The 18340-nt window shown below is 29.9% G+C and overlaps 1 protein-coding gene across 1 annotated transcript in view; it reads left to right on the top strand.

Annotated features, from left to right (window-relative positions):
* Positions 1–16904, top strand: part of LOC106478391 (arginase-1-like) — a 22104-nt gene extending 5200 nt beyond the window's left edge. Inside the window, exons 4-10 of the mRNA XM_013938937.2 lie at positions 1192–1366; positions 5230–5320; positions 5770–5826; positions 12218–12322; positions 14185–14261; positions 14468–14527; positions 15794–16904. Coding sequence (XP_013794391.1) covers positions 1192–1366; positions 5230–5320; positions 5770–5826; positions 12218–12322; positions 14185–14261; positions 14468–14527; positions 15794–15969 — 741 coding nt within the window. The 3' untranslated portion in view covers positions 15970–16904. The remainder of the gene's footprint in view (positions 1–1191; positions 1367–5229; positions 5321–5769; positions 5827–12217; positions 12323–14184; positions 14262–14467; positions 14528–15793) is intronic.
* Positions 16905–18340: the final 1436 nt, after the last annotated feature.

Here is an 18340-nt window from a genome sequence, read left to right as displayed (position 1 = left end):
CAACATGCAAAAAGAAAAAAAAAGGCATGAGAAAAACATTGCTTTACAAACCTTAAGACTTATAAATAAAAAAAAATGATATTTCGCATATGAAAACATTGTAATGTTTACTGATAATGTGCCAAATTTCATTAACATTCACTTACTAATTTAAAAGTTATTGCATGAAAACTATAACAAGCACAAAACGGTTACGAGGATGATCCTGGGGACTGAGCCCTTGCAGAAAGAGTTAAGAATATTTCAAATTTATTATTTTTAACATATTGCTTCTGTGACATCAAATAATTAAGTTGGTACATTGTTTTACTAATAATGCAAAATACTATAATGTAGATATTCATGCAGGCGTTGTTAAGAGAATCTAATTAGATGCAAAACTGAATCTGAAAAATAATAATTTAGTATTTCATATATTTGACATTTCTCTTCAAGAATTTATGCATTATACTGTTTGTAAGAGTAGTATATAGTTATCAAACTTAAATTGTTTTACATTGCTACCTTCACCTTATGATATTTAAAAATGGTGACTGAATGCTGAAGTATCTTGAATCTAAGTAAAAACTGTAAGACTTTTTTCATATATATAATTATTTTTATTAGTAAGAGCTTTTGGATCCATTGCAGAAGGCTTCAATTTTTTTCAACATTTATTTATAGTTGGAAACTGTAAATGTAAGTTTTTAGTGTGTTTTGTTTTGTCTTCTGTACATGGTCAGTATTGCCATCCACGGTGAGAAATAAATTTTTTTTTAATACATTAGCCTTATATTTGATCTTTCATATACTGATTAATTTTACTTTTCAAATTATGTAGGATAACTTGTTGAAATAAGATGTGTCTCATTTCAATCTGCCTGTATAGAATGTCATAGATAAAATGAATAACCTTTTTAGTTTTGTAAAATAACATACTAAGTATTGCAAGTCCAAATATTTTCTTTCTTTTTTAAAGTATAAAGAAAGTTATAGTACAGAAAAAATATTTTACTGTATATATAAAGGTTATTATTATACACACAAATACACTTTATTCATGATATTGACTTAAAGACTGAAAGTACAATTTTTTGTTACAGATTTAGAATTCTACAATTCAGTGCATTAACTTTTGTAATACCAAACACCACTAATTATTGGATTTCTAATAATGAGGTTAGATGCTTTGTTAAGTCATGATTCTTTCAGGTGTCTGAAAAAGTCAGTCAAGTTCTCAGAGACAACTACTTGTGTGTAACTTTGGGTGGTGACCACTCTTTAGGGCTGGGTACTATTCATGGCCACAGTTGTGTATATCCTGAGCTTAGTGTCTTATGGATTGATGCTCATGCAGATATCAATACTGCCCTAACTTCACCAACAGGTAATGCCTGAAGTTTTATATTACTAAATCTTTTGAGTGTTGACTGAGAAGTTTATGTACTAGTAGAAAATTGTGTAATCTTCATAAGATTTGTTTTGTTATTGAAATACTCAAGAATAATTAGTTACAGATTTAAAACAAAATTTGCTTCAAATAAATTCATTACATTACCATTTTTAAAATTGTAAATTTTACTTGTTAAACTCCTACTTTTATTTTAAATAACTTGATGTTAATTTTTGTATAATAAAATAACCATTACATTTCTAGAATTTAACAAAATATAAGCTGTTTAGTTTTCATTAATATGTAGCCTCAAAACTAATTGTTTAGATAAGTTTATATCTGTATTCTTATGTTTAAGTATATTTCCTGTAAAGATACTGCTACTGAAGTTGGTTTTAAAATATCTTAAATGTCAGAGAGTCTATGAAAATGTTCTAAAGCAAATTCCCATCCTTTAATTTTTATCATGCCCAGATGGATGAATTCTGCCTCAACAGGAAATTTACACCATTGAATTAAAAGAACAATTATAGAAAATAAGTTTAGTCATTCATACACATCATCAAAATAATAATAAAGTACATCAAAGTTGAAATTTATTCAATAAAAATATTTCTTTAATTTTTTACAGAAAAATAAAAAATAGTTGTTAATTTTGATTTTGAGTTGATTTTGGCAAGCTCCAAATGAAATTCACCAGTGGTTGTGAATTTCCTTAATTTTTTCTGAGCATAATATGGTACTCGTGCCCAACAGGAGGGAAATTCATTACAGTTTCAATAAAAGTGGTGTTAATATGAATTTGTAACTTGAATCCAACTGTAGTTTTATTGATTTTTTAGCCAATCATTGTTTTTTAAACATTATTGTCATCATATGATTTAATTGCCTATATCTCAGATTCAAGAAACCAATAATGTAAATACATAATGAAATTTGTTTTTCAATTCTTTTAAACTTTATAAGCTAAAATGGCTTCTAGTACAGTGTAGATGTACATAGAAATCGGAAAAAAAAGGTGTTAAAAGCTTAGCTTCATGATATGTTTCTAGAAGAGAAGATATTTGTGACCAATTTCTGCTACAGTTATGGCTCTGATTTTTGTTTTGAAAACTTGCTTTATCCTTTCACACTTTATTGAATCATGCTGTTGCAGTACAACAGGAAAAGAAATATTTTCCATGGATTAGTTTAGATAAATTAGCTCTTGACTGTATCAAGTTGCATTTCACTGACAAGGCCACTCTGTTAGGCCTTATTACCCTAAGTAACTGTTTAGATATGCAACTAAAGTTGTCAAAAGGAAATATAAAAAAGAAAAAAAAATATATATATATATAGATATGCACATAAAATAGGTTTAAAACATACAAGTAATGAAACCTTCTGATTAATAACTTAAAACAGTCAGCTTGCTTGTAATTTAGGTATAGAGGTAAACTACTGTATTTTGATATTATAACATTGATTGTAAACACAGTAAAACTGTGTGTGCTGCTTTTTTTTAAACAGAAATAAAATTTACAATTTACAAAATAAAATCCTTATGCTAAAATTTTAAAAGAATTGAGGAAGGCATAAAAATTGGTTATTAAAATATACAACAAAGAAAAGCATTTTCAATTGTTTTTTTTAACCTGCTCTTCAAATGAAGGCACAAGGGTCTGATAGTTAATCTTGGTAGGTAGAATGAAATAAAGAATTCTTGAAGCTAGAGAATTTCATGCCTTTATTAACCCTATCAAGACGGGTCACAGGTGAAAGGCCATGTCATCTCGTTTGTTGACTCGCATTCAAAATTTTATTGAACTACCATTTCATGAATTTATTCAATAAGTTTGGTATCAAGCTGTATATTATAATTCAAATTTTAGAATTATACATTACTCAATAAAAGTAAATATTAAAAAAAAAAGATAAACATTGATTTTTGTGTTACGTGGAATGTTGAATGCAACATAGGTTCAAATTAGATGTTTGGGAAGTCAAAAAATTAAGTCTATAGTTTTGTACAAATAAGAAACTCAAATTACAGATATTGACAAGCTAGAATATAAAATAAAAAGGTCTTTTGTATTTCTTAAAATATTGCTCATGTAATAAATCAAACAGTGGCACTCGGCTCACCTTCTTCCATTTTTGGAAACGCTCCCTTATATACACTTGCTTCTATATATATGACATGAATAACCAATCGAAAACTCAGAATGTCCCTCTAGTGGTTTTCTCAGCCTTTCTAATGTGGCTAGCACCTTTACTTTCTTTTGAACCAAGATTTCAATGAGGTGTCTTAAGTCTGTTCGAAACTTAATATTTGTTTAGAGTAAAATACATCTTAGTTACTAAACTTGATAAATTATAGTTGAATTCTATGGTATTGATCTAGTAATTTATGATTTTTTTGGTTATTAAAATGTATATATAAAATCTAAAAAAAATATTTTGTTTCATATCCTCCACCTGCAAAATATTTAAAGGCTCGTAACTAGAAGATGTAATTATTTTCTTTTTTTTATTATTGTTTTATGTTTAATAAAAAATATGTTTAGGAACTTATTTCAAAATACCAATAATCTATATACATATATAATGTATAATAATTGAAATGTGACTGTATTTTACAAAATACTAGTCGACTAAAACACAACCAAGACAAATTGCTTTGTACAGACCAAAATTCAGTTTTATGTTATTTGATACGGTAACATGAGTGCATATGAACCACGTCATTGTAACTTCTGTATTGTTAGCCAGGCATGGGTGAAAGGACAATATAATAATAATAAATGTATAATATTATGAGATTTAAGCTATTTTGTCTAAACATTTATGTTTTAGTTCTAAAATGAAAGAGGCATAATTTATATTAATTTCCTAATTTTTTATGGTTGCAAGATCGTTCAAATCTACCAAACTCGTACAGAGATTAATTACAAAAAATAACAGATAAAATATAATTTTTTTTTTAAGAAACATTTGATAACTATCCAGACATTATAAAGATTTGGCATATGAAATTTCAAAATTTTCTGATGCATAAAAGTATTTTTAATCTTAAAATGAAAATTACTTTGCATGATAGATAGACAAAATGTGAAGAAAAAAAGGCATGAGAGAAACATCGCTTTACAAACCTTACGCTTTAATAAAAAATACTGATAATCTGCCAAATTTTGTTAACGTTCGCTTACTAATTTAAAAGTTACAGCATGAAAATTATAAAAGCACGAAATGGTTACAAGGTCATCACATTGACTGACCCTGTATTGAAAGAGTTAATTTACAGCAGAGTGTAATTAATAATTAACTTATAACTATCCCCTACATAAAAAGTAGGATGTATGTGTTTTAAGCTCAAACCAGTGACAGATATGAATAAAAAAATTAGCATTAAAGAGCAGAACATGCATTTGTATCACTAAATGCCTTATTGATGCTTTCTGTAGATGTCATGCATAAATTGGTAGTTAATTCTCTCTTAAAACTCGTATGCTGTACCTACCTAATGAACTTTAATATAGCACAAAACTATTACTTGTACTCAGCCTGTCTAATGTGTAATTTTGAGTTGAACACTAGGGAAAATAATAAACTCTCCAAATGAAAAAGGTGAAATGAATTTTAAAAATCCACGCCTTTTGTAATAATTAATTCCAAAATATAAGGTTAATTGGATTCTAAACTCAATGTGTAGTTCAATAAGATGTCTAGTTATACATAATAAATTAGGTTATAAAATGTTTTGTTTATATCTAGATACTGAATTGTAGTTTTATAGGGACATATTTCATTGCTATTGAGCTTCAAAAGTTATTGTTAAAATGGTTTGTGAAATGTTTATGCATTTTGTTTTACAGGAAATCTTCATGGGATGTCTTGCTCATTTGTTTTGCATGGCTTAGAAGACCATAAAATGCCTTTGTCTGGATTTGATTGGTTAAAACCATGGTGAGTAAACAGCATTTTAAGATACTTCCATTTGTAAAGACTTCAGTCAGCTGATGAATAAAAGTTATCAACTTGTATTAATGTATATATACCCATAATAAAGTAATTTTACATCTCAAGTATAAATGAAAATTCATATACTACATGCACTGACATGGATATGTTTTTTAAGTAAAAAAAATGTAGACAAAAACACTAAAAGCTTTACATTAAAATAATAATAATATCGAATTTATAATATACCAGTCTCTTAAAATGGTGATCAGCATTCAAGTTTAGTTGTACTAAATATGGTTATGTTTTGAAAAGTGTGTAAGAGTGGTGAAATGTATTTTACATGAATGCAGTAAGCATAAAAGCAGTAACTTTATTTTTAAATAGTGGTGACTCTGAATGAACAAATGTATATGTTATGATGATAATTAGTTTTATTTTACCTTGTTATCTAGCCTACATCCTGAACATTTAGCATATATTGGTCTTCGGGAGCTAGATCCTCTTGAGAGGTGAGTTATTACTCTATAGCTGTATAGAGGATTTTTAAGGCTAATATAAATTGTTACATGATTCAAATATGTGAAATGGTCTTGCACACATTTTTTTTTCTACTTGTATAACATTACACCTGCCACAAGTAACTGCTTTGTAATTAACAAATATACTGTGTACAAATGATAGATATGAAAGATCAAAATATAAAACTATTCTGTATTTTATTAGAATATTTATGACTCGTCCTTTTTACTTTAGTCATACTTAAGCTGTTTCTTATGCTGGTGAACAGTATCTTTGGAAACATAATAGTGTAAGTTTGTTGTCCTGTATCAAAATCAAAACACACACATACTACGTTAAAGGTATGAATGTATAAATTAACTTTATAAAATGTGACTAGTTAATCCTAATGTCCACATTACCTTTTTAAACACATTTTTCTAAATTATTTATGCAGCAAGCTACTTATGATTCTGTGACTTTATTGGTCCTTAATGACATGAGTCACACAGAAAAATTAAAGAAAATTGCATCAATATTGTAGTTAATCCCATCAATTACTGCTGGAGTCTTATATGAAATTACCTACAAAATCAGTTCTTTATGCAGACCCCACAGGTAGTGAGTTATATATACACATAAGGAAAAAATTATGATAATAAAAGTTTAATTTAAGAGTTAATCATATAAATTGAGTAAATTGTTTTAACTGAAATGGGTCTAGAACAAAGTAATTTATTTCTAATAAGTGAAAATTCTCAATTACAAGAATTCCAAATGAAAGTTGCTTTTTAAATAGACTAGATGCTGATAGTATTCAGATATTATTGTTTAAAATATATTCAATGATTATGAAGTAATTTTGTTTTTAAAATGGAGCACTTGGTTGTTTTGTTTTGGATGTTCATGCAAAGTTACAGAAGGGCTATTTGAGTTAGCCATCCCATCACCAGTCCTGAAAATGGGATACAAACCATGGACCCACAAATCCTCAATCAGATTTACTGACCATTACGTCATATCCCAACCCAGGTTGGAGTACAATAAAATATTAGGGCTTGTATAGATGAGAAGTTCATGAAATTGAGCTACCTATTGTATTCTGTTTAATTATATAATGCATCTGTTACTTGACTAAGTTTAGCATTTGTACTGTAATCTGAGTCTAGTAGCTGATGTGAGAGTTTTATGGTTTGAATGTTGTATATCACATATCTAGCTCTCGCATCAAATGATTCTAATACTTATCAATAGATGGTAGTGAAATATCATGAAACAAAATGTTGCTGTACTACCGGTGTTGAGGTTATTCGTCTTTTGTAGGTTTTGGTATCCAGCATCTTAAAATTTTGGTTTACTGAGCTGTACAGAATTTTTTGCTTTTAGCATTATTTAGGAATATTTCACACTATGCCACTCATCTCTCCACATAATACTTAGCTAGTGCCTCAGTGCTATTCCCAATAAGTGTTTGCACATATACCAAGCCATTCTAAGAGCACTCATTTCAACACCCAATGTGAACTGCACTAGTCTATGATGCATTAGACTATACCCTTCCATCGATAATAGGGCAATACATCCCCTTGAGCACTTTGCGTAAACAAAGTACTCATTCTTTTCCTCAGCATTGCACTGTTTAGATGTGTTATTTTCTTAGGCCTTTGTCAAACAAAGGATATTTTGTTCTGTGCCTGACTTGTATAACCAAACCACAAGATCTACAAGAAGATTTCAAGAGACTCTCATGGTTTCCTTGAAGAGAATATTACCCATCATGATTAACTCTGGAATATGATTTAAGCATAAGCCAATAAATGATCTCAGTTTCATCAAAAATTAAAAAAACAGAAAAAGACGGGGGGGGGGAATAACTGATAATACTAATAAAAATAATTTCAATTAATTCAGTTTCGTGGGTCTTATTGAATAATATTTCTTGTATTCATGTTCCTAATGTGTCCCATGATATAAACTCGTTGGCAGGAGTTGTCTTCTTCTACTTCACTGACAACTGGAGTAAAGAAAATTAGTAATGTTACCACCATTGTACAGGAAATGATTGGTTCTATCCTACATTCTTCATCTCTGATCCAAGAGTTGTGGCCTTCAGCTTCTGTGGCCTCTACCATATCTTTGATGATCTTGATTAGCTCTTACCATAGTCTGCCTTTTCTTCTGGCTCCAATGGGGATGAGGTAATCCACCTTTTCCTTCAACACTATAATAACTGGGGTGTGTGACATTTTTTTCTTACACCAGCTGTTTCTGCCTGAGCTTATTGCATGAACCTCAAAACTAGGATTTTTCTTTTCCCCATTTTCCTTTCTCATCTGATTTTTTGTTTCTAGGATTCATGTTGACTCTTAGTTGGCACATCCTCCCTAACCTACATGTCCATGGGTAATGTCGCTCACATCATATTTCACTTAAAACAAAAAAAAACTGGTGGATGAAATTGCTTAAAATTTGACAAGAACTTTCCTAAAAGTATGTAGTTTCAAAAACATAAAACATTTAATTTTGATTTTTTCTAAAATTTCAAATAAAAATTCGTTATTTATTGTAGTTGTTTGCTCTTGGACTCTGAATAGTTCACCTGCAAGGTGATTTTTTATGTTAAGTATAAAAATACTATTTATTATCTTGTACTTTTCACATTTCATTTGCCCAATCTTTAGAACCTCTTAAATGAATATTAAAAGTTTTTTAAGGTAACTGTTTATATTTTATTTTCCATTTTCTCTACCATATCACTAATTCTAGCTATTGTCATCAATGTACATTGCAATGAAATGTTTAAAATTAAGAAATAGAAATATGTACATAACTTTTAACACTTCATTGAATAATCTTAGAATATCTTCTTTGATTCATATGCATAATTTCATGTTTTTACCTTTTCACTTATAGTTTATTTTTAATGTTTTATTTTACTTTCCTATTCTTTATCATTAATTATTTATGTCAACAGGTGCCCAGTTGGCATTACAATGTGATCTCTGTCGGAGATGTTTTAGCCTGAGTCAAAAGTTTTTGCCCTTACTTATTTATAAAACATATGGTGAATGAAGCAAAGCATAGAATAAATAAAAAAATGATTAAACCTTTCAAGTATGAATTTCAAAACACAAATATTACATAATTAACTAAAATACAAAAGAAAAGCCTAAATGCAATTTAGATATATATAATATGTATAAGGTGAGAAAAAATAGTCAATACATAACTGCAGAAATGAGAATCATGATTTCTTTGAAATGTGGATTTTGGCAGCTGTAAAATGAACTGATATATAAGACAATTACACCCTTTCTATTGGACTATGACTACTGTGACAAAAAAAAGGGAGGGGGGGTATACTGAAGTTACAAAACTCAGTTAATTGTGTGCTACAATACACTTGTGAGTGTGGTGGAGGAGAGTGAACCTGAATGATCAGCACTTGAGTTACTATTCTTATGATTGAAAGATAACATAGTGCTACAACAAATTGTTTTTGACTTATGGATTATTAATTGTGAATGCATAAATACTGTACAACAAGTAGACCAACCAGCTGAAATTATCCCCTGAACCTGATCAATGCTTTGGTTGAGCCTTTACTTCATAGTAGACCAGGTCCTTGTGATATACCACCCACAAAAACTGTACAGGACTCTTCACCTCCATGAGTCATTCTTGGCAGGCATTACCCAACAGTTGTTGAAAAAGGTAAAAATGGAAATATGCAGACTATACCTCTCAGAAAAGGTACAAATGCAGTGTCAACTGTATAATGAGTAGCTTTGTATGAGGCATTTTGGAGAGTATCACATTTAAGCATTTACTTAGTACATAAACAAAACTATTTATTTTTTGTGTCCAAGCTATATAATATGTGCTAAATAATTTATAAAAATTTTCTTTAGTTTTGCATATGCATTACATAAAAGTTCATGCCCATTTTCTTTTCAACTTTCTATTTTTTTTCATTTTTTCCAGAGAAGTAAAATATCTTTAATATATATAATTCTTTTGTATTTTTTGTTTGTTGTTTTCTATAGTTATTTATCCATTATGGCAGTAACTTTATGAATAAATAAAAAAAAATCATAATCTCACCATTTTTATCTATTATATTTAAATGTACAACAGTATTTCCTAAAACTTATCCACATTGTTTGAACTATACGATTTTGTGAGAATTTTTTCTGATTTTACATGAATTTTTAATAACTTTTTATTATATGTAAATATTAGATCATAATGTTGTATACATGCACACTAGGTTTTTAATAAAACATAGTGTTTGTATAAGTATTCATTCATTGATACATTTTTCTTTACACAGTTTTGGTTTTTGAATTTTTCCCATTTTTACCCTTTCTGTCTTATATTTCTTTTTTCTGGTGTATACAATTTGCATTCTTATGTATACAGTTTGCACTCTGATGTATACAATTTGCACATCATTTTATATGATATAAGATTTGTGTAACTTTTCAATGATTTATAGTCTTGTATGTAGAGTAGTGATTTTCCTTTTCATGTATAAATATTAAGTCATAGTCATATAAATGTCATAATTATGACGTGTGTCATGTTACTGTTTACTTGTAAGTGCCCAAGTTTTATTTTTGTTACAATAAATAAAGAATATACATTTAAAAAGAGTACTTACAGTACAGTTAGTGTTGTGAATTTGATTTGCACTCCTGTGTAAATCAGAGACCATATTTATCCAAGCCTCACTGAGTTTCAAATTTGGATATCCAAAAAATATTTCATATATACATTGTCAAATGCACAAAATGTATTGGTCACAAGAATAAAATGTTCCAAACTACTATAATTTACATGGCTCTCTAACTAGGCTATAGAGAGGTTAAATAGAACTTCTTAAGTGTTCGGAGCAACAAAGTGTTGTAGTATGGGGTTACATTATTTGTTTCTTCACCTCTTTAATTAAAAAGTACAAATTCTAAAATTATGTTGTTTTTCAAAATTACCTCTGGTTTTCTTACAGGAATGATTAAAACTGCATGGGGTTGGTCCATTGGACAGACCCTCTATTGGAGAAGGAATGCTGATTATAATTCTAAGTTTACTATGTGTATCTACACAAAACATGGCAAGCATTTAGTAAAATGTGCAGGTCTGTTGTACGCAAAATAATTGGATGTACTGCAAAAGTATTTGTACTCTAGATACGTGTGTGAATTGATGATTTCAGTCTGATAAAGTGATGTTCCTGCCAATATGGAGAGTTGCCCTTTGGTGAGGTGTAATCTCACTGGTATGATACTGAGTGGACTTATCTCTTGATTGGAAGGTAGAGCAGGAATATCAACATAGAAGAGTAGTACAGGCCATCCCTAACATCAAACCATTCCCAGTAGTTCTAACCAGCTAGATTGGCTTTGAGTTATCTTCGGAATATAGTTTTGGATTCATTCATCCCAGAAACTGCATATTTTAGTGTTTTGTAAACCTGTTTCTCACATGTTATTTGGCTGGACATATTGCCCTAACCAGATTTAACGTATATGATCTGCTAACCCCCTGGGGTATGTAGGGCAGTCAAAGAGCCTTCAAATTGTGCCCTCTTCTGTGAAACTTAAGCAAAGAGCAGGAAGTTCTTTTGACTGAATTTTTCTGAACAAATGCTTTTATTGGGTGAAGAGAATTCCCTGATAGATACATAGATTTAGTGTCTTGCTGACTAATGCTTTGACTATACCCCCCTCCATAGTGGGAGATGCACTCCATAAGTTTTCACTTTCTATTGCTGTATTCTTGACTTGAGCTTGACTTTTTAATTTCTTTTTTACCCAGGTCCATTTACCTTCTTTTCACTGTAGGATTCTATAGTCTGAAATTGAATTTTGTTTTTACCTTTCCACAGAACCAATCACCCTACCTCCCCATTTATAGTATGGTTATTTGTCTTGCCAAAAATGAGCTTTTGGTTTACACAAAGTGCTCAAAGGGTATACTGTGTGAGGAAAATGTGTCACCCTCTTATTGGTGGAGAGTTATAGTCTAATGTAATGCTGATTGTGTCTTAGACTAACCCATTTTATGTTATTATGTGTAGGATAGAGAGCTCTTCCAATGGCTTGGCACATGTGGAAGAACTTTCTGACAGTAGCACTCAAGTGCTGACTGTTTTCTGGGTGGGGAGGTCCTCTGAATTTCATGACATTAAAAGCCAATGAACTCTTGATTTGCAAGAAGTTTTTGTTTTCTTGGTCCCCTTCTCAATTTTTTATCAATATACGAGTTTTCTAGTTGGCTTATCATCTGATGTAGTTATTTTCATGAAACCAAGTTATCAAAATATGAAATATAAGTATGTCTTCAATACAAATATTCTGAATTTTCTCAATTTAAGTAATTCCATTGTTTGATATTTTTAAGACTCCTCGTGGACAAGTTAGGTATTCCATATTTCTCAATGGATGATATAGACAGACTTGGAATACACGAAGTCATCAGGAAAGCACTAAAAGCTATTAATCCAAGGTGAATACTACAATAATATATAACAACTGAAAGTTTGGAGAGTCAGATACATAACTTTCATGTAACTTTAAAGCACTCAGGTGTGTCAGTTCGATGCACATGTTGTATAGTTTGTTTGTTACATTTAAAAAAACTAACTTGACATGAACTTTTGCTACATTATATAGTTTTCACAAATAACATCTTTTTGTATAAGATGTTTTTATTAACTTGAAGCATTGAAAATTCAATATTTTACTATGATGTGTTTAAGAATTAATTTAAAATGCTTACCTTTGTAGATTTCAGTTACTCCTTTGTCTTCGACATTCTCATGAAACTTTTTCACAAAGTTTGTTTTTATAAAACTAAATTTTACCTTTGTAGATTTCAGTTTCTCCTTTGTCTTCGACATTCTCATGAAACTTTTTCACAAAGTTTGTTTTTATAAAACTAAATTTTACCTTTGTTTTCAGTTTCTCCTTTGTCTTCGACATTCTCATGAAACTTTTTCACAAAGTTTGTTTTTATAAAACTAAATTTTACCTTTGTTTTGATTTAAAAAAAAAACAGTTATGCTGTGATTATTGTCACTCTTGTACATTAAAAATAACTTGTTTACCAAAATTATATGTAAGCCAATTTTTTAAATTGTTAATCAAAAGGTTTTAGTATTACACTGCAGTATCTAACTTGTACACAATTTAAAAAAAAAGAAACTTTTAGAATACATAGGTTGATCAAATACATGAAATTTAAACAGTTTCATAACAAATGTCTTAAGTGCAATAATAGAAAGCAGTTGGATGTATGGTCTCCAGAGGAGTGGTTTTTGTGCTTGTGTTTTTCATGATGGCCTGCCTTGTCTAGATGTCTGAATAACTGTACTATTGGTGTAAAAGCATTTTGATAAGCTGCTAACAACACATTGAAACACTTGGAACCAATACCTAACAACTTTCTGTCATTGGCTGGCTTCTGTTTGCCCATAGCTCTCCACATGAGTAAAACGCCCAATTTTTCTTGTCCAGGATATAGTGGTTTAGGAACAATTTGAAGGACTTTGAACTTTATGACTCACTTGAAAGCATTAACTTTTGTAAGATTATATGAGAACATGTGTTTGTGTGTGTATGATATAATAGGCTGAATGACCAGTAATTTGCATGTCAGATCACATGACTGATAATCAGATGTCTAATTTTCATAACAGTTAACTGTGAGGGGTGAGTGACATATTCCATAACAGTAATTTGTTCCTTCTGGTTATAATATTACAAATTCCATTGGTCCTCTAATTACTTCAAGCAATGTAGTTAACTTGTGTCCTGTTCTCAGTTGTGGGCTAGAAGGAAGTAGTAAAAATATGTGAAATTAATGGTAATGTACTTTTCTGAATATCTTTAGTGAGATACTTACATAAATTAGAACTTTTTACAAAAATTGTTTAAGTTTTGTATCACTGAGAAATAAATGTCTTTTGGTTTTGACAGATTTGTGTGTTTTGGTCTGGAAAAAATCTGCAAACCTAATTGTTTTATTTTTCTAGATACACCACACCTGCACATCTTGAATCAATTCATGCTAATGTGTTATTCATATTTATTTTTAAAGAAAAAGGTGAAATATTATTTTTGCATGTATAAAAGAAAAACATAGGATAAATGTATACTGATCATGAAATTAACAAGTTTTTTTTTTATTGTTTTAATACTATCAAATTTTAAGATATTAAGATGGCTACTTTCTTTCAAGATAAAGTTAATATGATGCACATTATAGACTGAGAATTTTAAGAATAGTTTGGGATTTATGTAAAATTAGCAGTTTGGTGTAATATTTATTAATACATCCTTTATTTATCAAGTTGTTTTTCTTTCTAGAAAAGATCGATCATTACATGTAAGTTTTGACATTGATGCTCTGGATAAATTCCTTGTCCCAAGTACAGGAACACCTGGTATGTTTCTAATCACCTCTTTTTATTTTTTTCTTAATCATTTCATGTATAAGCTATGTTTTGATTAGTTGGAATCAAAGTTTTTACCAATAATGGTAGTATTATTGCTAGTTTTAATATTATATTTTTTCCCAGTATAATATTTTTTTGTGTCTTTAAAATAATTTGTGTGTGTGTGTGTGTAATTGCATGTTTTATTTTTTTAGTTATAGGAGGATTAACTGTAAGAGAAGCTTTATGTATTGCTGAAGAAGTTGCTAAAACAGGTATCTTTTTTTACTTTTTTTATTAGCAAACAAAATGTATATTTACACTTTTGGTAATTGAGGCCAATATAGCTTCACTCTCTCAGATAGACATATGATAAATAGACACTTTTCTAACCACTAAATATAATACTATAAATATATTTGAAGATTTGTGAAATTGTTTCATTCAAATCTTGTTGGATAACTTATATTTCAGAATTAGTAATGAAGCATGCATGGGACTTTTCTTCAATTCTTGTAAAATTTTTGTTACTGTATACAAATGAAAATATAACTAATTTTATGAAAAATTTCATATTAATTTTTATTTTTTTGCTCTTATTTTGATGTTTGTGAATAAATTTGACTAAAGTATTGTTACGTCTCTGTTCGTTTTTAATTTCCCCCAGAAATTATTCCCGAGAAACTTCAGCGATACAAGTCCTTTCTTAAATAAAACTAGTTTATTTTTTTCTCAATACAACTTTGCAATACACTTAATTTCCACAGTCACTTTAAACTTAAACACACGCTATAATTCACAACGAATAATTCACACACTTTACTTACTACCGCACTTAACTCAATTGTCCACGTCTATATCTCTCTGTCTGCAATTAAATTTCGATACATTGTCTGGCACACTTATATACAAGAATAGAGGGTGCCTAGCAAATACTGGATTATTTGTGATGTTCCCCGATCTTTCTAGAACTCATTACGTGTTACCAGCATCATGTGACTTCCGCTGTCATAACAGTATGTTACAGTATATCATGCAGTGCTGTATATTTTGTTAATAGTTAACCATGATGAAATAATAAGCACAAACGATCACCAATAAAATCAGTGTGATTTCAAAAGGCACAAGAACTAGAGTTTATTATTCGTTTTCAGGAGTAAAAGATAATATTCAACTATTCAAAAGTACTTGAGTTTCTGGATCTTTTGAAGTCTTAGATTATAATATTTTAGGAAATATGCTTTTACAATTTTAACTGTAATATGTTCTTCACCTGTGTATTCCAAGACTTTGGTTTCATTAACTATGAAATGTATTAAATATTGAGTTGTTAAGTGATTTAATCCAAATCTGAAATGTATAGTTAGTCTGTTGAAATGTGATTTACATAGGTATTGAATCAAAGGTTTGAGTTGTACAGATAATGAATGTGAGATTATGTCTTAGTACTGCTTTAAAGCAAAAACTCGTGACTGTAAATCGGAATATGTGTTTTTTATTAATGTACTTATATGTATGTATTTGCTGTCTTTTTATTTTAGGACTTCTAAAAGGGCTTGATCTTGTGGAAGTGAATCCGTTACTAGGAACCAAAGATGAAGTAGAACGAACTGTAGCAATAGCTATTCAAGTTATCGTGGCCTTCTTTGGTCAAGAAAGGCTAGGACCAATGACTCGTCATACATTGTCAAAGCTGGACCTACCTGTTGTAAAATAGCTTCATCAGATATATATATTGCACTGAAATGTTTGTTGTGACAAGATTTTAATTATAGTTTCTTACTTAAACATCTTATTTAGTATATATTTGGAATCTCCTAGTTTTCTGTAATTTTATTAGGATGACAAAATGGTTATTACTATGAGCACAGCATAGAGTGGTATGCAAGATTCTGCCATGATAACATTTGTTTTGCATTAAGCAGGAGATAATGAATGAACAGTTGTAAATTATTGCATTATTACCATCTTACAGCTGCATTATGAATAGTTATTATGGTTGAAAACGAAAACAGAAGTAAATGAAACAATGATAGACTTTCTGATATTTAGTCGGAGGCCAAATAAATAACAAAATGTTGGGTTTACGGTGACCTTCCCTTCCCAAATTTTTAACCTGACACTAATCTTTTAAATGTTAAAAAACTAAAGTCTGATCTACCCGTTTTTAGATATTATTTTTTAACATGAGTTTCTAAATGAGCGTAGATAGAAAGAACCTAACTGCAAGACATAACAATAGTATCAGCAAGATGTATTAAAAATCTTGTCCAGTAACCAGGCACAATCCGTTTAACTTCATTTTTACTTGAATATAGACCTTAGATACATAGGCTTCTACATGTGAACCTGATATCCATTTTTTACACGCAAATAACACTGCTCACACTTTGACCTAAGTTTGGCCAGCAAGAGTTTATTCCCAATGAAATTTTCCAGAAGACATCACTGCTGATAGCAGAACGTGTACACTCATATCTCCAAACTGGCTTTATACAGGATTACCAGAATTTTTAATGGTAAAGTTATGTTCAGGGAAAAACCGCTGTTTTGAAATAACTTATATTACTCCCTTCAGCTCATTTTTCATGCAAATTGGATACTGTATAATCACTCGTGATCTGAAATACAAATGATTGTTTATTCAGCCTACGTTTCATAGATGGGATTTTGCATTGTTTTGTATTACAATTTCAAATGGTCTGAAACTGAGCTAAATGATAATTTAAGTTCAGTAATTAAATAAGTGCTGATATATGTATCCAATTTATGATATTTGCCAACAAGATTGATACACTCAGTTTTTTTTAATACAAATATATATTAATATTCAACCAATAATACAATTTACAATAACAGTTATTACAAATAGTTATTACAAACAATGATTTATATACAAAAGTTTTACAAACGTACAAGCAATATAAAGTCTTATTTCTAGTGTGGAATGTCCTTGATATCTTATCGAGGGTTCACGATGAGCAGTTAATTTCGAGTTGACGTAGGTACAATTCACTTAACAGGGAGCTAGCTCTGTTGTTCTTGCTGATCACACGCCGATTACACGTCGAGTTTCTTTTACTGCTGAAGTTATATAACATCTTCGTAAAAGTACTAATGTCTGATGTGAATCCACTGAAGTTGAACGATTTGTAATGTTCGAAATTTATAAATATTCCTGGTCAAATATCTGAATTTTTTTATTAATATTTTCCGAAGTTTTTTAGCAAACCAATAATAGATACACCTCTTTTTTTTTTGGTGCGTTGTGTTGGTTATATTTATAGGCATGTGGAGAGTTTCTTGAAATTTAAGTTTTACCTAACAATACTATCGCTAACTAGCGTTAACGTACACACATATATTGTTGATTCTTACACTTGAGAATCTTCAGCAACTTTATAGAATAGGCGGGGGTTTCGAAATACATATTTAACAGTATAAGTTATGTACATTTCTAAATATAAATTTGATTTAAACAAACATCGATATTAAAATAAATATATAATAATAAATCTGTCACAGCATCTTTACATTCATGACATCTCACTGCCATGTGGCATAGGATCACTATAAACAATAGTGGAGTATAATTAGAATATCATTAAGGTCCTGAGCAATTCTTAACTACTCTTTGAAAAAGCAGTTTGCAGAGCATTCACTTCTTACATGCCCAGTGGGATCGAAGTTTGATGACCTTCAGGTGAGAGCCAATCCATTTGGTTCAATCTTTTTTTTCAAGAGTTGTATTGAGCAGCTTAGCACATGATGAGTGAGTGATTAGTACCATTAGTAAGTTCAACAATTCTTATTTTTGTTCAGACCATACTTCCGTCACTACCACATGCATCATGTTCCTATTGTAAAATTGGGATCAAGTTCCAAATTCTTGCGGTCTGGATGTAGAGTGAAGCTTGACTCATTTGTACATATATTACTGCTTCACGTGTTATATATCCAATGGCTATTTGTTCTTGACGTCATTGCAGGCCAGCTGTTTTATTCTTTGTTATGAGCCGAATATATTTGGCATACAGTCTGACCTTGTGAAGTCTGTTTTTAACCATCTCTATAATGAATTGGCATTT

Source organism: Limulus polyphemus, unplaced genomic scaffold (genome assembly GCF_000517525.1).
Source record: "Limulus polyphemus unplaced genomic scaffold, Limulus_polyphemus-2.1.2 Scaffold10, whole genome shotgun sequence".
NCBI classification, from domain to species: Eukaryota; Metazoa; Arthropoda; class Merostomata; order Xiphosura; family Limulidae; genus Limulus; species Limulus polyphemus.
This window is presented reverse-complemented; position numbering and strand designations above follow the sequence as displayed.